The sequence below is a fragment of the Dermacentor variabilis genome, chromosome 4 (genome assembly GCF_050947875.1).
Source record: "Dermacentor variabilis isolate Ectoservices chromosome 4, ASM5094787v1, whole genome shotgun sequence".
Lineage (NCBI taxonomy): Eukaryota > Metazoa > Arthropoda > Arachnida > Ixodida > Ixodidae > Dermacentor > Dermacentor variabilis.
In genome coordinates this window covers 168,544,929-168,569,871 of record NC_134571.1, presented here as the reverse complement: position 1 = coordinate 168,569,871, position 24,943 = coordinate 168,544,929, and the positions used below count along the sequence as shown (strand labels likewise).

General features: G+C 47.2%; 1 protein-coding gene across 3 annotated transcripts in view; it reads right to left on the bottom strand.

Moving 5' to 3' along the window:
• Window positions 1-502: 502 nt before the first annotated feature.
• The window catches only part of LOC142578057 (uncharacterized), a 77,211-nt gene continuing 52,770 nt past the window's right edge, over window positions 503-24,943 (bottom strand). For 2 of the 3 annotated variants that reach the window (XR_012827146.1, XR_012827147.1), the window contains exons 5-6: window positions 14,902-15,172; window positions 508-956 (exon numbers count right to left, since the gene is read on the bottom strand). Coding sequence is in view for 1 of the 3 variants with exons in the window: in XM_075687474.1 (XP_075543589.1) it covers window positions 7,589-7,657; window positions 14,902-15,172 (340 nt within the window). In the remaining 2 variants the exon portion in view is untranslated. Of the gene's footprint in view, window positions 957-7,541; window positions 7,658-14,901; window positions 15,173-24,943 lie in introns of all 3 variants that reach the window. The other variant, XM_075687474.1, reaches the window with a different exon arrangement.

Below are 24,943 nucleotides of genomic sequence, written 5' to 3'. Positions count from 1 at the left end.
AGTTGAGTTTGCGAGTGCAATCGCTGGTATTTGTTAAATATAAAACGTGAAGCCAGTCTTTGTATTTTATCTAGCTTACAGCAATTACTTTTTGTATGTGACTTTCATTAGGCTCTGCATCGAAGTAAGCCAGCTTCCTTATTCTGGCATGTTAGAGAGGAACAACACGAAAAAAGAACTTGAGAACCGAGACTCAAACGAATGCGAACATTAAAGACGGTTGACAGAACACCCGTGGGAAATCAAGGCGCACTAATTAGGCGAGGCGCACGAAGCAGAGAAGTGTTGCACCGAGACAGACCCTAAAGCACTGCGGCTGATGTAGGGTCTGAACTGAACGCTGATACATAGTGATCTAATACTTAAAGTACGCTTCTCGCACATAAGTTATTACTCTCATTCACTGCCTTTGGTATGGGACGCGAGTATTAAGGCTATACGTTTTGCTGACTAATGCGATGCCAGTAGTTTTCTAATGGTCCAAGTTGTTAAAGTGAGCACGACGAGTGATTTATACAGAGTGAAATGGAGTTTATTATGTCCTTTCTGTTCTCTTTCATACACGAAACCTCTTAGAAGGATATATGTTATTTATTTAGGCTGAAATGATTTCTAGTACATCACTGAAGGCAGGATTCCAAGGATGCTGCAGTAATTTGTGTACATTATTTGTACTCGCGTCACTGTACTGTTCTGGCGTTATTTCTCTTGTTCTTTAATTATTTAGGCTTTCGTCGAAGTTTTTTTTTCTGTTGATTAGTACACACTAATATGCGTTTAAAGTTGCCTGACATGTTGTATTTTAAATATTGCTGTCCATCGCCGACTAATCCCAGCGTAAGATTGTTTAACTTGCCGATGCCAACACTGTAGTAATCAGGCACGTCTCCTCTTCTGTGCCTAATTTTATATGCAAACCACCCATGAAAGGAAACTTGAGCATGGAAGGGGCATGTCTGAAAAGGCAGAACGCCAAACAAATGTAAACTGCCAACAGATCCTAAGTACAAGCGCATTCATATACTCAATAAATCGAGAAATTCAATTTAGGACTACTTTAACGGGTTTAACCTACGAAAATACCATGGAAGTTACTGCACGTGCAGTGTTAGAGTCGTTTGACCTAAAGCTCCTAAAGCTAGATTCATGGGCATTATTTTTTATTTCTCCACAGATGTTCAGGGGGCACTCTCCGCTAGGGGGCCGTGTAGTACTGACGTGCCTCACATGGGCTCCTGCGTCTTGCGCTCATTTCTACAGAAAGGCCACTCAGCCCTTTCATCTTGCACCGACAGAATCGGCAAGCTGCAAGGAACAAGCGGATACCACCTACTTTGAAAGTGAGTGCGTTTTGGTCAAGATTTCGAGCTTCATCTTCACCGACCATCCCGCGCCTTGCTAAGCCTAGCGCCGCGCGAGACACCACCGGCCCGCCGGGGAGAACCACCGTCACACGTGCAACAGGCACACGGTGCGCGTCAAAGAAGGCCAACAGCGCTCGCTGCCGCACGTGCGTCGCACGTGCACTGTGAGTCGAAGAGGAGGCTGGGTGCTCACAGGCGCTGCGGCTGGCAAGCAGACTTTGAGATGAGCCAAGAAACACCCGCGACGGACGCGACGTCAAGCGAACGACAAGAAGAAACCAGCGCAATGCATACAGACTCAGCGGAAGAAGCCGACGTCGCGCAATCTTGGACCTACGAAAAAAACAGTGGCAGAACTATAGACCCCAACGACCAATGGCTGACATGGGAAATGAAAGGCAAGAAGGAAATCACGCGTGTCAAAGCCCCTGCAGTGACCCCATCCACACAACAGCCAGCCATGCCGCCGCCGCCGCGCAAATCCAGAATGCCACCGCTACCTTTGGATGACATCAAGATTGTCTACTGCCCCCAAGCTGGCATTGAACTCGCCAAATGGTCACTCGTCGCAGTCACTCACGCAGTCGGAAGATCCAGCGGAATATTGCAAAAAGAATTCCAGGACAACGTGCGAGTACAAATGCAAAAACAAGAAAACCTCATCATTGCAAGGACAGCAAACAAGAACTACGCTCAAAACTTAGCCAAGGTCACTAACATACAGCTTGGAGGCAACATTTACAATGTAAAAGCCAATTCTTGTCTACCCGAAGATGTCAGCAAAGGTGTTATCTACGGTATCACGCCGGGGACTTGCAGTGCTGAACTAATGGATGGAATTCGAGTGCCAGCACGCTATACAGTCCTCAACGCCCGCATGCCCGGACAGTCTACGGCGGCGGTCATCTATTTTGAGGGCCCACACGTCCCCTACAACATCATTTATCAGAGCGGCGACTACCGATGCAAGCCCTACCGCAAATCAGTTCAGTATTGCCGAACCTGTGGCAACCTCGGACATCGTCAAGACGTTTGCCCAAAACTAACCCCAAATTTCTGCTACAAATGTGGCAAAACAAACCAACCCCCGAACCATGACTGCCATCCCACGTGCAAGATTTGCGGAGAAGGACACGAAACGGCTGGAAAAGAATGCAAGAAAAAGTTCAAGCCCAACCCACCGCCTTACCAAGTAAGACAGCAATGGCAAAACAGGATCCAAGAGCGAGACAGTCGATGGAGCTCCAACCGCGATGAGTTCCCTGAACTAGGTGCTGCCAATGGATGCGCCGCCAACTCAAGTGATGCCTCCAGTAGCCCCGCAAGAACTAGCAGACCCACGTCAAGATCACGATCAAGATCGCGGTCGCGTTCCCGAAAACGTCTGAATTACGCTGAATTGGCCAGCAGCTCAGGCAGTGCCGGCGTCGGATCGGCAGAAGCGGTAACCGTAAGAGCCCTCGAGAGGAAGCTACAAGATCAACAAAGTCTCATAGACAGACTATTCCAATGATGCAAAGAATATGAACAGGGAAGCAAACAATCATTTACAGCGCTAACCACGGAGGCAGTTGATTCCCCTATCGAAGCTAGAGTTCAAAAGCACCTCCAGACTTTCGAGGACGTCTTCACAAAGAACATCCTTGGCCTGATTGAAAACATCACCAAGCCTATTGTCGAGAAGGTTGCGACCCTTAAGACCCAAGTGACCAGCCTCGCAAATCAAGTCGCCACTCTCACAAGCCAGGTTACCAGCCTAACAGCCCAGGTGAACAATTTTATAGCACACGCAAAGAACAATTATTTCACCAAGTCCTACCTCGACAGCCTTCTCAACACGACCGAGCAGGGTAGAAAGAAGGCTCGCACGAACAGTCGTAATGCCACCCGCTTGATCTCACCCAACCATGAAGCTGCCTGTGAAGCTGAAGATCCTCATGATGGCGACACCTAAAACCACAACAAAGAGCCCGCAAAATACTCTGCGCATCTGACAATGGAACTGTCAATCATTCCGTCCCCGGTATGCAAACCTACAAGAACTCGTCAAACTGGACCACCCTGATGTTATTGGCCTACAGGAAACCAATACCCACAACGTCCGACTTCAAGGATACATCGCTCATGCACAAACTCAACGCACAGCCATCCTTAGCAAGAAAACTCTCACAACGCACGAACACGAAATAGAAGACATCCCTATCGAGCACACTCTAGTGGAGATCATACCAGACAGAAAAACGCAGCAAAGTCTCTTTATCGCCAGCATATACAGCCCTCCTCGTGATCAACTTCCGGAATTCGACCACTTTGTCCGTGAACTGAGGAAACGCACGAAAGGCCATCAAATTGTTATAATGGGAGATTTCAGCGTCCCACATACAGCATGGGCTTATCCAAACACCACCAAGAAGGGAGGGCGAGTGCACGACGCTGCTCAACACCACAGGCTGACCCTCTGGAACGACCTATTGCAGGCCACGAGAGTCGGGAACAGTGTCTCCAGGGACACAAACCCGGACCTTACGTTCACAGCGAACGTCCACTGGGCCGAGTGGAGTCATTCTCGGAGACGCTCGGAAGCGACCGCCACATTATCCAACTTGACATTGCGCATAACCGGAAACCAACCAAGACTGGAGTTGCTCGACTAACAGAATGGAAGTCCTTCAGAGACAACCTCAGCGGCAACACAACAATCGATGACATCGACCATTGGCTCAAGGGCCTTCTCATCACCGCAGAAAGCTACACCAAGAGCATCTAGCTAAGCACCAACACTCCCGTAGTCGACCCGCATCTCCGTCATCTTTGGGAGGCCAAAAGAAGCCTCCTGAAGAGGTGGAAGAGACAAAAGCTCAATAGAAAACTTAAGCAACGAATCGCCCTTCTCACCATACAGGCCCAAGATTACGCGGAGCAACTTAGCAGGCAAAATTGGCACACCTTTTGTGACAGCATACAAGGGACACTCAGCACCAAGAAAACCTGGCATCTCCTACGCGCTCTCTTAGCTACCGATCGTACCAAAACGCAACAAAGGCAAGATCTGCGCAGACTGATACACAATCATGCTGGATCGGAGGATGATCTCCTTCGTGAGCTTCCGCAAAAACTTAGCAGCGACAAGTCCACTTCATCAGCAAGCAGAAAGACGTACGGCGGTGCACAAAACCCAGATCTCGATCGACCAATTTTTGACCAAAATCGAAATTTATCAACCAAAGCGATAAATTTCGGCTACCCAACAAAGGAACCCCACAAGGATCAGTTATTTCACCCCTCCTTTTCAATATCGCAATGATCAACCTACCGAAACAACTGAACACCATCCCAAACCTATGCCATGCCCTTTACGCCGATGACGTCACGCTCTGGACCAAAGCACCTACTACTTGACAACAAGAACGCAATCTACAAGAAGCCGTCCACATTATCGAAAGATACCTCCGAGACTGCGGTCTCCGATGCGCACGCGAAAAGTCGGAGCTTCTCATCATGAGAGCACGGACACGAGGGAGACCACCTAACTATATCGAACCCAATCCTAGCGTCTCGCTCAACAGAACCAAGATCCCTACAGTCGACTCTCTTCGCGTACTCGGACTTCCCATCCACAAGGACGGATCAGGGGCGGCCACTCTCCCGCGTCTCCAACGCACACTGTCACAAGTTACGCACCTCGTCAAGAGGATCACAAACCAAAGAGGCGGACTCAAGGAGCACGACACACTAAGCATAATTCAAGCTCTCCTGACTAGCCGTATCACCTACGGAACTCCCTACTTGACGCTCAAGCCGGCAGAAACAAAAAAAAACTCAATGTTGTCATTCGAAAGGCAATCAAAGTAGCCTTAACGCTCCCACCCATGGCATCAACGGAGAAACTCTTCAAGCTCGGCGTCCACAATACGTCGGAAGAGCTTGTCGAGGCTCATAAGATCAGCCAACTAGAGCGGCTCAAGCTCACACCCACCGGACGTGCAGCTTTGCGCTACCTCAAATACAGTGAAAGCTTCATTGCAGACACAGACCAGAAAGCAAGAATACCACCTGCAGTCCGGGACTGAATCAGCGTGGCAAGTATACCGCGCAATATGCATCCAACTTATCATAAGGAGCGTCGGCAAAGCAGAATCCGCGCACTCAGCAAGAAATACGGGAGAGACCCTGATACGAGGTACAACGATGCTGCCCGGTATATTAAACGAAACGCCTTTGCTCTAAGCGTCACGGATCACCAAGGCAAAGAACTTGCAGCTGTCAGCATCCGAGCAAGAGCCCCTGAGACTGCCGAGGAAACGGCGATTGCTCTGGCAATAACAACTTGCACTGAAGTAGCAGTAATACTAACAGACTCCCAAGCAGGAGCTTGCAACTATCAAAAAGGCCGCGTATCAGAAACAGCGCTCAAAATACGAAAGAAATCGCATCGCACGTGCCCCGCTCCCCGACACCTACATCAACTGGGTTCCAGGCCATCAGGGCATGACAGGAAATGAGGCGGCACACGCCGCTGCCCGCGAGCATACCAGGCGGGCTTTCCTGCCATCCCACACTAGGCCGGCCACCAAAGTTGATGACATCGCCCTAAAATACTCTGAGCTTCTGCAACACCACCGACTCAGCAGAAGAATGCACGCTTTACCACACAAGAATCTGAGCAAAGAGGAAGAAGTCATCCTGCGCCGCCTACAGACCAACACCTACGTGCACGGAATAATGATGCACAGACTGTATCCTACGCAGTACTCGTACATATGCCCTCATTGCGACGTTCCAGGCACCCTGCAACACATGGTTCAGGATTGCCCACTGCGTGACACATTTACAGACCCTACCTTACAAGCTCCACAAGACGACTCCAAAGAAAGCCGCCCCATAGAAGCACAAAAAGGGCGCCCCAACTCACCGCAGATCCATACGATAACTGAAATGTGGGAGGCCGAGCTTTCCTCCGACGACCTGGATGACCAACGCAGTCTCGTCGCCCGGGCCAAAGAGGCAGCCCAAGCCAGAGGGTTCTTGGAATAAGGAATATTCCCACCTAGGGTGAACCGGGTTCTGACTCGGTTTACCGTTTCGGAAAATAAAAGTTTAGTTCTCTCTCTCTCTTCTCCACAGAGTGCGGCTGTTGTCATTGGTCGGCAAACTCGCTCATGAGTCAATTCACTCATAATCACTCAGACTCAAACCGACTGGTGAGACCGGTTTTTCGGTAAGTCAGAATGACCCCAGCTGATAAGAATGTTCGTGAGCTCGAGAGGGAGTGAGTCCGATGATAAACAAAAAAAAAAGAGAGTCTGAGTGACTTGTTTATTTTAGCGACCGCATGCGGCAAAGGGACGTGTTTTGCGCGTGTCTCTTTTGAACCTTCGACTAACTCTACACGAAACTTTGCTTGGCGCCCCTCTACGAGACATAAGGAAAGACGAGAAAAGGTGAGGCTCCAGTTTTACCGCGGCCCGGTGGCACAGGGTCGACGATGAGAGAGCAATGCGTGAATGTTTGAGTGTGTCTACAGAAAGAAAAAAAAAAGCGATGAAACAGCTCAACTCTTCAACTTCTTTCTTTAATAATGTGCGCTGATTTATTAGGCTTTATTCAATCATCTTTTTCTTGTTAACCATGTAGACGACGACGTAAATATCCATCTTTTTTTCTCGTTCCCCTGCGTGACTTCAACGATAATAATTCATGCAGCCTAATGACCAGCACCATAGGAAAAAACTATGAGCTGATTATCATAACTAGAAAGCGCGTAAAAGACGCGCCACATGATATACGGTGAGCAGGAAGAACATTGCTCCCGATGAGGGAAATATAAAATACCAACGAGTCCAACAACATGTTTTCATGTAACCTTAGCATTGCGACTGCGAATGAATGCTGTCAACATCTCGGTGCGTGTGCCTTAACCACTGCCATAAACGTCACGTGAGATGTGCGCTTGCTAGCTGTCAAGCTTTATCGTAGGTTTGGCGCATCAAAACGGCGAACAACTCTCGTACAAATGTACAAATAATCTACGTGCTTAGAGCTCTGAATGTGCGAACTGAGACGTTCCTTTTTTTTAATATCTTCTATTGTTTTCATATCTTTTTTGCCCTTACCTCATCCGTCTGTGCATGAGTAGCTGACTGGACACTTATTCTGGTTAATGTCTCAGCTTCTCACCTCTTGTTTTCCCTCCTCCTCCCTGCACCACATGCAGCTGGGCATGACTAAACATCAGCGCGGAGTTTCGCATACACTACTTTTATTCTTCGTTCAGGAAGATCAGTGTCCTTTACCTGCATTTATTAAAGTAAAAAAAAACAGATAGTGCTCACAAAATTACCATACGCTGCCCTTTCCCTTTGCTACTGGCCCGATTCATTGTGTCTAAATTTATATAATACAATATCAATTTGCACTGCCCCCACCCCCACAGATCGCACATGCCGCAGTTCGTTCGCGATGAGTAAAGTAATAAATGCCTGCAACAAAGGAAAAATTAGCTACCCTGCTATCAAGGTAATCAGACGTGCAGGCTACGCAAATTCCGCGCGGGCCTAACGAATGCTTCTTTATAAGGCGGTTGTCTTACATATTTACTACATGAAAATTTCTCCGTATCGGTACAATACTTTCGTAAGATACACATTATAGTGAAAAACCAAGGTACCCTGGTTTGTTAGGAATGTGTTACGTTAGAAAAGAAGAAAACATCGCGAAATTCGCAGCGACAGCTGCAATGCGAAATGGAACGCAGTGCACATAGCACGAGTGCAAATCGGGCCACAGGGCCGCGATTCTGTAGCGATACCTTGTCCCATTGCCAATGCCTTTCGGCGCTTCTCGCCTTCGTGAGTAGTCAAAGCGGTAGTCAAAGCGACACACCGCCGATGCTCCACCTCGGGTGGAGCGCAACTTTTACCATTCGAGAACACCAAAAGCAACGAAAAGCATTTGCATCGAGAAAAAATATCGCTACAAAATCGCAGCCCAGGACTGCGCGGCCGTAGTTGCCGTCGTCATTACACTACATTTTTAAGGCGCCAACAACTACACACAGCACACAAGAGAGAACAACGAGACAGAGCGTTAGCGCATCACCACGAACCGAATGTTTGCAGGTTTTTGTTTTACTTCGCATCGCAACAAGAGAGATGGAATTCCGTTTCGTCTGCTTGTTCCCACCTCGTGCAGTCGCGCGTGCAGACACCGAAACTACGTCATTTTCTGTCGTGTTCCAGCGCGGGATCACGATATGTGATCCGTTTGTGCCTGCCTCAGTATTCGTGTAGCACAGACTTATAGCGCTAGTCAGATGTGCTTGTGCACAGCGCGCAAAATCGTGTTCTGCGCAAAACGAGACAATCGCAACAGCTCGCACGCAACGCCGTCAAGGGAAATGCGCTGCGCCGTAAGAAAGCGTGGAGAAAAATAATGAAGGCGGCGCCTGTGACGTATGTGTCACACGATCCTCGAGGTCCGGTATGGGGAACCAGCGCTGGATAGGCGGCGCGTCGAAAAGAGCGCGTTGCACGCCGCCCTGGCGACGAGACGCGGCATATTCCAGCCTCCCGACCAGACGAGACCCACGTGCGCGGCCGTATTATAGTTCGTATGTTTCCGTTTTCGCGCTGCTTCAAGTGGACAGTTTTCGTAAAGAAGCTAGCGCCATCAAGGGAAGAAATGACGAAAGAAGCTTTTTAAGCTTTATATATTGTTCAGTGTATCGCGGCGAGCATGTGTGTTTCTTTAACGGTTGCGCCTAGCTGCCTCGCAAATCTAGCAGCTACGGCTCCGGTCGTGCTGCGCTATGGTTCCGGAAGTATTAGTTGGCCTGAAGACATTCCATATTTCTCTGGCTAGACATAAAAAATTCTAATGTTACCTCGCCACAGCAGTCAATGGAGAAGAAAGCTTTATCGCATCAGCTGACTCGCGCAAGCAAAGGTTTGAGTGCTCCGCTGCTGGATCCGTAACAACGCTGGCTACGTTTAGCATTAATTACATAAATTTAGCGGATGCATCTCAGCGCCGAGTCCTCATCCGCATGCGCATATTTAAAAACACATAGGCAGCTTAGTCGCGCGTTCGCCGGCAGTACGCGCACACAACTCGTATTACAAGGCAGCTTCCCTCCCACATAATTCTTGGAAATGAACGGATAATATTTACCTTTCGTATCTTTCGCTTGGTGCGGCGGCGTTGGAAGGGGCATGGCGGTGGTATTACGAAGGAAAAATGGTTGGTACATATGCCAGATGGTGCATGCTATTGCTCATTTTGTTTCCGACGAAATGCCGACTGCAGATTCTGCTGTTTGGTACTGTCTGCCACGGCTTACCGTCTTAACTATCGAATAAATCAAGCACACACGCGAAATTCGATTTAGAAACCAGCCCGACACCGCTTGACTGGGCGACAAGACGGGATACATCCTCCGTCATCCCGACATAGTTGGGGCACTTGTATACGCAACAGTATCGTCGGCGTCCGTTCGTTTTCCTTCGACTTTCAGGGCGCGCAACGCCACTACCAGTAGCAATTTTCGTCCGCGGGAGAGGCCGCATTGTGCACGTTCTGACCGCCAGGGCGGCGCTGCAGGCGTCGCGAAAACTCCAGCGCTGGTTCCCCATGGGAGAACGCAGAGAAGAGACGCAGAAAAGTGGAGAGAGTGTCTCGCTGAGCAGTGGCGCTCGCCTCTAGATATCATGGGTTCTCGGCACTGAAATATTTCTATCTCTGCTATTAATGAGCCGATCTGAATTTTTTTTTTCCGGCAGAACACTCCCTCGAGGACACGTAACAACTTTCAGCATATAACCAAAATTTGCTATGGGGCCTAGTGAGGGGCCCTTTAAAAAACGCATGAGGAACGGAATGAAATTTAGTGGTGGGTAAACTTAAAATTTGAGGTGAGGTCAACTTGAAATTTGGGGGTGAGCTAAATTGAAATTTGGGGGCGGGCCAAGCGAAATGCAGGCGTGGGCCAAATTCAAATTTGGGTTGGGGCAACATGAAATTTGTATGTCCGCCAACCTAAATTGAGGGGTGAGTCAAATTGAAATTTCTGTAGGGGGGCCTAACTAAAGTTTCGGGATTTGCCAATTTCAATTTTGTGGTAAGCCTATTGTGAATTTGGGGTTGGCACATCTGAAATGTACGGTTGAGTCAACATCCAATTTGGGGTTGGACTTACCAAAATTTGGGGATGGGCCAACTTGAACTTTAGCTGCGGGTCAGCTTTAGATTCTCGGCTGGCCCAATGTCTAACTGACGCTGCTGAGCGTCCTTCGAGTTTTGAACACGTGTTGTGGGCAAGCGAGCGCGTTGAGTCGCTTGGCGCGTTTTAATTGGGCCTTACCGAGGCGCAGTCAAAACGCAGGCGGGAGCTTGCGTAGACAAGGAAGACGCGCATAACGCAGCCTTGCAAGGGCGACAGTGTGGGTGACATAGCATCGCGGCGATGAACTCTCCCCTCACGGAACCTCTCACGCACTACTCGGCAGCTAGTGTTCCGTTCCGACACAAGGAACTTTAAAAAATTGCATTTCTTAAACTTTTTTTTTTTTCGACTGCGATGCCCGTCGAGGCGCGCCTGTGCTTAGCGTTCCGGCTCAATTCGTACAATTGCATTGAGGCGAGGAAATCTTACAAATTTGTACTAAAGCCTAAGCAGTCTTTGCTTGGAGTTCCGTTCATGAGGGGACGTGATAAGCTAGGAAAAGCAAGTAAGCAAAACTAAGCAAAAAAAAATTGCGAACCCTTTCCCTACCTGAAATAGTTCGACGTTATTGGCGCACGGGCGCGCGTCATTATCCGCCGGGCCCATCGGAGTGCGGTGGCCGCGTCCGGTTACGTTGGCAGCGCCAGTGCGTCGAACCATCGGTCGAACTATAGACGCTGTTCTTGTCGCCAACGTGACGTAACGTGTGCGCGCGTTCACGCTACGTCAGGCTATATTTAGGCCTTAACGGCTGGATCGGTGCGCCGAGGGCGAGCCCTTTCACGGGTGAGTTCTGGCCGCCCTTCGTCGAACGCTGCCAGTTCCTCGGGGGAATGCACAACGCGTGGCCGTCCCATTCGTTTTCTGATAATGAATTGAACGGAAACGAAGCCGGCGTAGCGCGCGCGATATCCTTTCCTGCTCTTTTCCTCCCCGACGGAAGCGAAACTGCTTTGATTGATTGCGGAATCCTTTCTAATGACTCACGCTGGGGTGCCGGCGCAGCTGTCAACTCGTAAAACTGCCCTTCCCCGCAGGTGCTCTGCTCTGGGAGCAACGGGTTCTTTTGCGTGACCTACACTGTCACTTGTGAGGGAACACACGATTCGGTTGAAAACAATATCACAGCCGAGCTAATAATACTTACACATTAGTAGACAATTCTCAGAATTTCTGTAGATTTTCTTTGCACAGATCTCTGACTTGGTCAGGTCGTTCTTATGCGTCTTGTGGCAGACGTGCGCAGTTCTTTTCAGATAAAATACCAAATTCGGCAGCAAAAGGTTATTGTCGCCTCTGTTCTGTTTAATGTCACGCTCATAACATAAGATCCATTCCACTACGTCCAAGTCATCTGTGCCAAAGAAGGTGCTTAGATATTCTGCAAGCGACAACATGACATAGGACGAATGCTGTGCGGTAGGTTCCGAGTAGATGCTTGTCGGCCTGTGCCGAGGGAACAACGCGGCGACCGTTTCGGAGTTCTCTGCTTCGGTAATTGTGATAAACGGGCTGCGTACCCCACACTTCCACCAAAGACGTTGCATGACAGGAGTATAATAATACGTAAGCGTTCTTTGGCGAGCTCCCTAGCCCTGTCACGCGGAAAGTGTAATGCCTTGCATCTGCACAAAAAAGCATAATTTCCGAAGTTATGACATTTAATTGTTATGGTAGTGGAACTGTAGATGTCTGCTACTTTTAAGCGATAAGTAACAAGTTAAAGCAAAAGTTTATTTATAGAAATTCTGAGAATTCTCTATTAATTGCGTAAGCATTGTTTGGCTCGGCTGTGACTTCGTTATTGCTTAGTTTTGCTTGCTTGCTTTCTCTAGCTTATGCGCGTCTACACCTCGCCGTTCCAGTGGTAAAGAGTGCTTGGGATTCAGCCAACAATTGTCCAATTTGCTCACCGAATCCGGTCCCTTCAATACCATCGCGCCAGGCCCGAGCGCGCCTCGACAGAGCTGAGTGGCCGAAAAGGCTTGAGTCATTGCGTGAGGGGATAGTGCACCGACGTGAGACCATGTCACCCTCGCTGTCACTCTCGCAAGCAAGTGTTACGCACGCGTTCCGTGTCCCCGAAAGCTCTCGCTTGTGTTCAGACTGCGCCTTGGCAAGGCCCCATGTAAACGCGCCAAGCGTCTAAATTCGCTCTCTGCCCCGCGAGGTGTTCATAACTCGAGGGACGCTGAGCAGGGTTAATTGGACATTGGGCCAACCCAAAAGCTAAAGTAGGCCTACCCTCGAATTTCAGTTGGCCCAACTCCAAATTTAAGATCGCCCAACCGCAGATTTCAATTTCGCCCACCTCCAAACTTAAGCTGGTCCACCCCCAATTTAACTTGGCCCAGCCCATATTTCAAGTTGACCCACCGCAAAATTTCAAGTTGCCCGCCCTCAAATTTAATTTAGTCTAGTTCCAAATTAAAAGTTGTCCCACTCCCAAATTTAAGTTGGGCTACCCTCAAATTTAAAATTGGTCAATCCCCAGATTTAAACTTGACCCACCCCCAAATTTCACTTGGTACACATTCGAATTTCAAGTTCGCCCAACCCCAGAAAATAAGATGGCACTCCCCCTGAATTAGTTTGGCACACCTCACATTTCAAGTTGGCCCACTGTTGGCCCACCTCCAAATTTCAAGCTGACGCAACCCCAAATTACATTTGGCCTCCCCTTAATATAATCTTCCCCAGGCATTTTCTAAAGAGCCCTATGTATCTCTATCGGTATTCTTTTTTGCTGTATTTTCTTGCTTAACTTGTTCTTTACCACTTAAAAGCAACTAATCATTGACATTTACACTATTCTAGCGATGAAGTGTCTGAACTTTCCAAATTACACATTTTTGTGCAGATAGAAGGCATTATACCTTTCGCGTGACAAGGTTCGGAAGCTTGCCCAAGAATGCTTATGCATCAAAAATACCCGTAGACATACACAGGGCTCCTTAGAAAATTCATGGGGAAGCTTATAGTAGGGGTCGGCAAAATAAAATTTGGGGGTGGGTCAACTTTAAATTTAGGGCTGGCCAGCTTCAGATTTGGCGGTGGGTCAACTGAAATTTCGGTGTGAGCCAAGTTGAAATTTTGTGGTTTGCCAATTTAAATTTGGGGGCGGGCCAACTTGAAATTTGCAATTGGGACAACATGAAGTTTGTCGGTGGAACAACGTGAATTGGGGGTGGGCCAACATAAATTAGGGGTTGGCTAACTTGAAAATTCAGGGTGGCCCAACTTAAATTTGAGAATTTGACAACTTGAATGTTGGAGTGGACCAAGCCAGAGTGGACCAACTTAAGATCTGGAGGTGAGCTAACTTGAAATTTGCGGGTGGGCCAACTTGAAATTTGGGGATGCGACAAGGACAAATCTAAAGTTGGCCCAACTTAAGATTTCGGGGTGGCCCATCACTCAGTTGAATGCTGCTGAGCGCCCCTCAATTTGTGAACACCTTGCGGGCAAGCGAGCGCTTCGATACGCCTGGTGTGTTTTCACCTTACCGAGGCGCAGTCAGAGCGCAGGCGAGAGCTTGTGCGGACAAGGAACGCGCGTATAACAGAGGCTTGCGATGGGGTCAGGTTGGGTGACATGGGATCGGAGCGGCGCACTCTGCTCTCACACAAGCCTCATGCGCTATACGGACGCTACTGTTCCCTTTCGACTAGTCTGCTGCCTCGAGGCGCGCTCGTGCCAGCGTTCCGGCTCAACTGGTGCGATTGCATTGAAGGCGCCGCATGCGGCGAGAAAATCTGAAAATTTTCTACTAACGCCTAAGCATTCTTTGCCACCTGAAAGACCATGGGCAGATAGGCATAAGCTAGAAAAATTAAGTAAGCAAAAATAAGGAAAAATGAAGTCACATCCGAGCCAAGCAATACTTACGCATTAGTAGACAATTCTCAGAAATTATGTAGCTTTTTACAGATATTTACTGATAAGGTGAGTAGCACAGGCGTAACAGCAGCCAAGATGGCGAGGTCCAACCTCTACCTCTTCGTCATCGGTATTGCTGCAGTCTTCTTCTGTCTCACGGCAATATCATTACCGAGGTATGTTCACGTGAAGGAAGTTACACTGGCGCAAGAACTTTTCACATCATTGGTGGGCTATATAAAACGCGTAAGTTCAAGAAGCTAGCGTGCATGCATCCGTATCAGTGTTGGCACATGCTGCGACTTGCTATATTTCACTTAGTTGAGAACACATTCTTTTGCACTACTGCGGATAGTACAATTCAATGTGTGCATTGAATAACTGACAATGAATAATTAAGATGTATAGGATAACATCTCATAGTGCTATAAATCATACCTTGTGTTGAGTTGTCGCTACTTTCATAGCATTCAAATCCAGTCGTTGTGGTTTCAGAATCCAGTTCGCATTGTTCAGGTCAAGCTCGAAAGTGACCGGCGTTCCTTCCAACTGTTCAATTGTGACGTTGACTAAGAGTTCAAATGGACTCCATATGCCATTTTTAAAGGTCCACATAAATCTTTCCTTACAGACCCTGTTTCCGGCACTGAGGGACTGATTGCATGCTTCGTCTTGCTGAAATCCGTCTACTTTTCCTTTTATTGGCCACCTTGAACAGGAACACGATGGAAGAAAGTTATTCAGGCAAGGCACCCTCAGCACATTGTTTAATAGGCAAGTTGAAATAGTGGCACGTTCGTTGATTTTACCAGAGTCATATGTTTTTTTCTTATCACGAAACTTCCTTCTCAGTTTCATATAATGCCATTGCCCGCCGCTTGAGGCGTAACTGTGCATCAGAGGGCATGCGAACGCGCTAGCGCCGTGGTTGTGCGGGGGGCGGTCTCGGTATTCTATCTTTCTGAAATTCCGCAACCGCCGATCTACTTTCACATAACTAATCTTAACATTCCACATGCATCAATAACCGCCATAGCGCGTCTTTTGCCTTGCCATAGAATGAGTGCCAGGGAAAAAAATTGCCGCTCAAAACATGCAGCTTGCCGCGCTCTTTGAGGAAAAAACAAATCCGTGCCAAAATCAAAATATGATTATGAGGCACGCCGTAGTGGGAGACTCTGGATTAATTTTGGCCACCTAGGGTCCTTTAACGTGCACCTAATTCTAAATAAACGGGTGCTTTTGCACTTTGCTGCCATCGATATGCGGCCGCCGTGACCGGGTGGTCTCAGTCTAGATTTCTTTCTCAACGTCGTTTGTGTGAAGGCTTCCATGGGTTCCATTTTTTAATGTTTGCCTGAAATTAAGCACCGCACATTCGCTACAAAGCACCAATGGTGGCACTTGTAAACAGAGGCAAATATCTGGGCTGCTGCGCTCCCACTCACTCGTAAGTAGGCGCGAACTCTCGGTTGCGCATAGCGCCAGGTTGTTCGCCGAGCACAGCTGTTTCCTTTTTGCTTAACCTTCAACAGTATCTTATCGGGGGATCAAAACAATCAAATCATTATTGCAGGGGCTGCTTCCGTAATAACGACTTTGTTTAATGTCTAAGAAAAGGAAACTGAGCTGCTCCGTGCGCTTCAGATTTCTTGACAAAGCGGTGCCATTTCTGAGCGAGATTTAGTTAGGCTATAAAGGTAAGAAAAACCTCTCGACTAAATCTCTTCGGTGCAGCTTTCAGAGTAGGATTAAGGCAAACGTGAAGTGAGGACCTGTACAGTTGAAGTTGCATTGTAATTAGGCAATTGTCTTAGCAAGCCGTGGTTTAGAAGCGCCAGTAAGCCCAGCTCATATTCACGTTGCTCGTGGTTTCCAGGCAGAAACGACTAGACTAGGTATTTTGTTTCTCAATGCGCAACTATTTGTAAGAAGTGAAAATACGCTAATCACCGGTCCTGATGTTTTTGTAATGGTCGAAAAATGGAAATAAGAATAGTTTTATAATTCAATAAGAAAAGAAATAGAACGTGTTGGTGCAAGAACATTGTACAAGCACAATCATTTATTTATTACGTAAAATATATCACATATAAAGAACACGAAGGGACGTCCAGATACGAATGCTCCCCCATTCGCAATGCAAGAAGTTTGTTAAAAGCATGGCACTGATGTAAGAAGCATAAAGAATGATCAAAACATGGGAGATATGCAATGGGGCGCAGGAAACATCAGCAAACGAATGGCAATAAATACAGAATGCATAATCGAATGTTTGTGTACACAAAAAAGCGTAAAGCATAGGCATTTCATAACAAAAGCCAATCAACTCTGAAACAAACACAAGTATAGCCACAGCACCAATACCGCAGTACTTGCTTACTGCGGGGCTCTTCAATCGCACCCGACGACTCACGTAGTCTTTAACATGGGGGTAGAACTGTCGGTGAGCGGGACGAAGGTTTGGGTTTGAAGAGGTACGCTGGAAGGCCTTCAAACATTCTTGTGACAGCGTTAGGCTTCAGCCTCGGCTTTTCACGCTCCATGGACATGGCGTCGTAGTTTATGTCAAAATTGTAGACAGTGATGATGTCCGAGGCGTCGAAGTGTTTCGCATACAAACGCGTAACTTTGCATTCAAGGCTAAAACTACCACTTGCCTGCCGCGGTATGGCCCGCTTCCCTCTTTCCCGCTGCTCCTTGTCACTCGGTAAACAAAACCACCACGCCTTTTCTGGTCGTTCCCTTGTAGCCGGAACGCCACTCCGGCACGCAACACGTGTTTGTCATATCGTCGTCCCACCCAGCCACTTCAGCTAAACAGCCCAGAACACGAAAACCATAGTGCAGCACATGCACAGAACGCACGATGTCACTGAACTCGTCTCGCACCGCGCAAGCATTTTGGTACGCGAACGATGCCCTCTGAGGTGCAGTGGCGCCGCGTCACGGCAGCTTCGAGGAGCACATGAACTTCTCCCTTAGTGTGACCAGAAATTTTACTTGGCGTCAGTACACCTTGCTTAACATGACACCGGTAAGGCGCTGCCACCGGTGTGCGTTGCGGTGGGCAATGCTGTACGAAACATTCTCCATTTATAAACGAAACGCACTCGAAACAAAAATAAAATACAGTTAAACCTCGGTATGACTAGCTTTTGTATATTGAAATGCTTGATATAACGAAGTATTTAACTTTTCTTGACCTCCTGTCCATAGAGCGCCATGTATTTAGAACCGCAATATAACGAAGTGTGTCACTACGCGATTTAAATATAACGAAATTTCACTACCACCGCAAAGTAATGCCGACACAATAAATGGGAATTCCCGTGGACGCAGATGGTCAAATTATTGAACTACAAGGGGCTTCTTGCAAACGCACCTCTCAAATCGAGTGCCACGCGACAAGAGTGACCGCCTAATTGGAGCCCCGTCATTTAGTAAGTCCATGTGCTACAAGATACTAGAGAGTTTTAGTTTAGGGGACGCAAGCAGCTTGCGTACGCAAGAACTAGGGGCGACGGTACTGCGCATGCGCGGACCGCTACGTGTACCTGCGTCCTTGGTTGTTTGGCCGGCCGAAAACATCGATGCCCCTAAGTGGTCACGTTACCCACGTGACTGTCGCGGTGTAGGAGAACTTACGAGTAGCTAGCGGGTAGATAATCTAATAAATCTTTCGCTAAGTGTCGACACGTCGTTTTTATATATGTTAGAGAGGTTTAGTGTGTCCGGTATTCGGATAAACGCACTTGGGGTGGAGCCATAAACGGGAGCGGCCTGCATGGTGCATCCACCTGGCGGCGCAAAGCTCGAACGGACAAAAGCAGCTAATATTGCTGTAACCAAGTGTATTCTACTTCACTGCTGGTATAAATTTTCGGCACTGGCGTTATTGTGTTGCTGACAAAAATTTATACCTGCAGCAAAGTAAAATACACTTGGTTACTGCAGTATTAGCTGTTTCTGTCTGTTTGAGCTTTACGCCACCAGGTGGCTGCACCATGAATGACGCTCCCGTTCATGGCTCCGCCCCAACGCCCCAGCCTGCGTTTACCCGAATACTGTACACTCTAAACCTCTCTATTAACTGCTTTTAATAAGAATAGTTTTATGTGTTTACTTCATATGCTTGATTTCATGTTTTGAAAGAATGATGACGCAGCAAAGATCAGACATTGATGGCGCTGCGAGCGCATGCGACCTCACTGCGGCTTGCGTTTGGGGCCGCTAACCTATAACGTGTTTCTGCTTGCGTACGCAAACGCAAACGCACCCAAGCGCTAGGGGCCCTAACGCATTGCGTCGCCTAAACTAAAACTCTCTACTATCGTGCCCCATGCACCATGTGCTTTCGATGCGAGCGAAAGTGTGCGAGGGAGACACAAGAAGGGTGGCGGCTTCGTGAGAGACGCCTCCCCGTGCGGACAACGGGAAGGTCAGGAAGAAGAGCGAGCTCACGGTAACGCGATCAAGCACGCTTGAGGGGACCGAGAGGCAAGTAAGTTGGCGTGCATCTGGATTCCTGTCGCGCGTCTCGGCCGTGGATGCGCATGGCTGTGAGCGCGGCTGAGCAAATTCGCAGCCGCGCACTCTGCTTTAGAGGTAATCTGCTGCGTCTGTAAAGAGTGGGCGTGCCGAGATGGCGTGGCACCATCTAAGATGTCTTCTCGTGCGTTTAGTACTGGATGTTCCGTAATATCGAGTTTCGGTGACCTGTTGCAGCGAGAGGCGGACGAAGCATTCGCTCCCCGCTGCCAGCAGTTTCCCCGACAGCGTCGTTCGAGACCGGGCGACGCTATCAACCTCGGGGGAGGAGTGCATGCGAAAGCGTGGCCACCTTCGCTCAATTCGTACCGCCGATGTGAAGATATCGTCCATGTACGTGTCATGAAACCGTATCATTCGTCACCGACTACCAACTTTATCAAAATGAATTATTTTCTCATTCAAATTCTGCAGCCCACTTACGTATAAGAAATCGATCGGCGACTGCACTTATTTGAATAAAAGGTCAAATTTCCTTACAACACAATTTCGATATAACGAAGCAAATTTCCGATTTTACCGATTTCCTCATATCGACGTTTAAATATGGTTCCCAAAAATTAAGATAAACTGGTGGGATACAAAATTGACACAGTATAAACTTGCACGTTTCAAATGCCAGATCATGCATTGTTTCTCATGCAGTCTGCACAGTGTTTCGATTGTAGAAGAGAATAAAACGCTCGTCCACTCGTTCCGTTCCTATGCACGCATGTTTTTGCCATCAGTGTATCACTGTACCTAAGAAGCACACGAGGCTGAGACAGCCCGGAAGGAGCACTGTGCGAAGCATAGCGGAAAGTTTTCATTTTTCCGGGGTAGGGGGAGACAAGATATTGCAAACCCCATATGTATGTATGTATGTATGTATGTATGTATGTATGTATTCATACATGTATGTATGTATGATTCCAATGGTGGCCTCCGGACAGGCCGCCATTGGAATCTGAACCTGGCAACGTTTAACGTTAGAACGCTATCTAGTGAGGCGACTCTAGCAGTGTTATTGGAGGAATTAGAGGGTAGTAAATGGGATATAATAGGGCTCAGTGAGGTTAGGAGGACAAAAGAAGCATATACAGTGCTAAAAAAGCGGGCATGTACTGTGTTACCGGGGCTTAGCGGAGAGACGAGAACTAGGAGTCGGATTCCTGATTAATAAGGAAATAGCTGGTAACATACAGGAATTCTATAGCATTAACGAGAGGGTGGCAGGTCTTGTTGTGAAACTTAATAAGAGGTACAAATTGAAGGTGGTACAAGTCTATGCCCCTACATGCAGTCATGATGACCAGGAAGTCGAAAGCTTTTATGAAGACATGGAATCGGCGATGGGTAAAGTCAAAACAAAATACACTATACTGATGGGCGACTTCAATGCCAGGGTAGGCAAGAAGCAGGCTGGAGACAAGTCAGTGGGGGAATATGGCATAGGCTCTAGGAATGGCAGAGGAGAATTATTAGTAGAGTTTGCAGAACAGAATAATATGCGGATAATGAACACCTTTTTCCGCAAGCGGGTTAGTCGAAAGTGGACGTGGAGGAGCCCGAATGGTGAGACTAGAAATGAAATAGACTTCATACTCTGCGCGAACCCTGGCATCATACAAGATGTAGACGTGCTCGGCAAGGTACGCTGCAGTGACCATAGGATGGTAAGAACTCGAATTAGCCTAGACTTGAGGAGGGAACGGAAGAAACTGGTACACAAGAAGCCAATCAATGAGTTAGCGGTAAGAGGGAAACTAGAGGAATTCCGGATCAAGCTACAGAACAGGTATTCGGCTTTAACTCAGGAAGAGGACGTTATTGTTGAAGCAATGAACGACAATCTGATGGGCATCATTAAGGAGTGCGCAATAGAAGTCGGTGGTAACGCCGTTAGACAGGAAACCAGTAAGCCATCGCGGGAGACGAAAGATCTGATCAAGAAACGCCAATGTATGAAAGCCTCTAACCCTACAGCTAGAATAGAACGGGCAGAACTTTCGAAGTTAATCAACAAGCGTAAGACAGCGGACATCAGGAACTATAATATGGATAGAATTGAACAGGCTCTCAGGAACGGAGGAAGCCTAAAAACAGTGAAGAAGAAACTAGGAATAGGCAAGAATCAGATGTGTGCGTTAAGAGACAAAGCCGGCAATATCGTTACTAATATGGATGAGATAGTTCAAGTGGCTGAGGAGTTCTAGAGAGATTTATACAGTACCAGTGGCAGCCACGACGATAGTGGAAGAGAGAATAGCCTAGAGGAATTCGAAATCCCACAGGTAACGCCGGAAGAAGTAAAGAAAGCCTTGGGAGTTATGCAAAGGGGGAAGGCAGCTGGGGAGGATCAGGTAACAGCAGATCTGTTGAAGGATGGTGGTCAGATTGTTCTAGAGAAACTGGCCACCCTGTATACGCAATGCCTCATAACCTCGAGCGTACTGGAGTCTTGGAAGAACGCTAACATAATCCTAATCCATAAGAAAGGGGACGCCAAAGACTTGAAAAACTATAGACCGATCAGCTTACTGTCCGTTGCCTACAAAGTATTTACTAAGGTAATCGCAAATAGGATCAGGGACGCCTTAGACTTCTGTCAACCAAAGGACCAGGCAGGATTCCGTAAAGGCTACTCAACAATAGACCATATTCACACTATCAATCAAGTGATAGAGAAATGTGCAGAATATAACCAACCCTTATATATAGCTTTCATTGATTACGAGAAAGCGTTTGATTCAGTAGAAACCTCAGCAGTCATGGAGGCATTACGGAATCAGGGTGTAGATGAGCCATATGTAAAGATACTGGAAGATATCTATAGCGGCTCCACAGCCACCGTAGTCCTCCACAAAGAAAGCAACAAAATCCCTATAAAGAAAGGCGTCAGACAGGGAGATACGATATCTCCAATGCTATTCACAGCATGTTTACAGGAGGTATTCAGAGGCCTGGATTGGGAAGAATTGGGGATAAAAGTTGATGGAGAATACCTTAGCAACTTGCTATTCGCTGATGATATTGCCTTGCTTAGTAACTCAGGAGACCAATTGCAATGCATGCTCACTGACCTGGAGAGGCAAAGCAGAGGGGTGGGTCTGAAGATTAATCTGCAGAAAACTAAAGTATTGTTTAACAGTCTCGGAAGAGAACAGCAGTTTACAATAGATAGCGAAGCACTGGAAGTGGTAAGGGAATACATCTACTTAGGGCAGGTAGTGACCACGGATCCGGATCATGAGACTGAAATAACCAGAAGAATAAGAATGGGCTGGGGTGCGTTTGGCAGGCATTCTCATATCATGAACAGCAGGTTGCCACTATCCCTCAAATGGAAAGTGTATAACAGCTGTGTGTTACCAGTACTCACATATGGGGCAGAAACCTGGAGGCTTACGAAAAGGGTTCTGCTGAAATTGAGGACGACGCAACGAGCTATGGAAAGAAGAATGATGGGTGTAACGTTAAGGGATAAGAAAAGAGCAGATTGGGTGAGGCAACAAACGCGGGTAAACGACATCTTAGTTGAAATCAAGAAAAAGAAATGGGCATGGGCCGGACATGTAATGAGGAGGGAAGATAACCGATGGTCACTAAGGGTTACGGACTGGATTCCAAGGAAAGGGATGCGTAGCAGGGGGCGGCAGAAAGTTAGGTGGGCGGATGACATTAAGACGTTTGCAGGGAAAACATGGCCACAATTAGTTTATTACATGACCGGGGTAGTTGGAGAAGTATGGGAGAGGCCTTTGGCCTGCAGTGGGCGTAACTAGGCTGATGATGATGATGTATGTATGTATGTATGTATGTATGTATGTATGTATGTATGTATGTATGTATGTATGTTTAATAATAATATTTGGGGTTTTACGTGCCAAAACCACTTTCTGATTATGAGGCACGCTGTAGTGGAGGACTCCGGAAATTTCGACCACCTGGGGTTCTTTAACGTGCACCTAAATCTAAGCACACGGATGTTTTCGCATTTCGCCCCCATCGAAATGCGGCCGCCGTGGCCGGGATTCGATCCCGCGACCTCGAGCTCAGCAGCCCAACACCATAGCCACTGAGCAACCACGACGGGTTATTTATGTTTGTATGTATGTATGTATGTATGTATGTATGTATGTATGTATGTATGTATGTATGTATGTATGTATGTATGTATGTATGTATGTATGTATGTATGTATGTATGTATGTATGTATGTAATTTTTATCACCAGCATCACATGAAGAAACTTCATGTGGACTCGACGAATGGTTCACTGAAGTGACGGCCTTATATGACTCGTTACAGGACCTCAAAGTAGGAGACAGTTCAATTTCACAGCCTGAGTCTCCTCGCATCACCAAGAGGCTGACGTCTCAAGGATGTCATACGAGAAGTGGATTCAGTTAAAGGCGTTAGGAAGATATATGTTTTCTTCGTATTAGGTAGTACCAATACGCATCAATGAAAAATGTCATTTAACGCCTCCTGAAAACTTAAATACACATAGAATCAATAAATGTTTAACTGAAGATTGGTCATTGGAGAAGATAAGACATTATATATATATATATATATATATATATATATATATATATATATATATATATATATATATATATATGCTACACAATATATAACAATTTCGGAACACAACTTATCAATCGAATTATTAGCATAAAGGATGTGACCCCATAACACAAAAGTTTAATTACTTGTCAGAGCATGGTTTATGTCATTGATTTCCTTTATTTCCCGGCGGCAGAATAAAGGATTATGGGGTAATAAATTATCACGCTGACGAATAAATAACCATATTAATAAATCACTCAATAAAGTATAAGACAGGAATATCTCAAAATCGCGAAAGTACACTAGAGGAAGTAGGAATAGCGTGTATTAGGTTATTGAGCAGCTCATAAAGCATGTGACAAATAAAAATTAAGCAAAATGCACAGCATAAACTATGGAGTTTCACAAGTAGCGCAAGCAAGCGTGTGTGCGCAACCAAAAGGCCTCACCCTGTTTGTGCTGTTGTGTAGCCATTTTTAATTCCTTTGTATAAATTTGGCGTTGTTTTCTAAGCCAGGTGGTTTGCTCGAAGCTTGCCTCACTTCCCTGATGCTTCCATCACTGCCTCTTCGCCTCCTATAAGTGCCTGATAACTTTTACCAACTGAATACTTCATATATGCCTTACTGTAGGAGCACTCTCTTAAACTGGCGCCCTTGTACAAAAGGGGTCAGAGCTATGCGATAGCTCCCAACTTCTTTGTTGTATCAAGACTTATCGCCATGCAACTTTCTTGAAGACGCACCCCTCCATTAGAACGAGAGCGAAGAATTTTCTGAAACAGTCAGTTATGCCGAATCAGTCAATTTAGCGCGCGTTTTGTCCTATTGTGTATACAGTGACTGCGCTAGGCTGTCCGTGCGTCCGAGGATTACTACGAACGCAGGTGGTGCGCTTTATTTGAGAGGTTAGCTGCGCCGGGTTCAAGCTTGTAATCCTAGATTGTTATTCTCTTCGTGCGTGCTGTATCCCAGCGTGCGTTGTGTACATCTTTCCGCCGGTGCTTATACGGTGGAAAATGCGCTTCCTTCCCGGCGTCAGACGGGTTCTGGTGAAGTGCCGACAGGCGACGTGTCCACCGTTGACTTTGTCGTAGGTGCTCAGGCAGTGTTTGGTGCCGGTGCACATTGCGAAGTCCGCAGCCACGGTAGAAGTGAGCTCGAAACATGTTTTCTATTTCTCGTTTTATTTGTCGTTCGTCGCCGTGGTGTTCCGTATAAATTAAAAAAAGCCATATGAATGAGCGACCCATATATCGTGGATGCGAGAAAAAGCACGTAACCGTGAACCGAAAAGGATGGCGGCTTGATGGGCGTTATCTTCCCGCGTGCTTAAAGTAGGGTTAGTTTGAGGTCACGTGATCAAACACGTACTT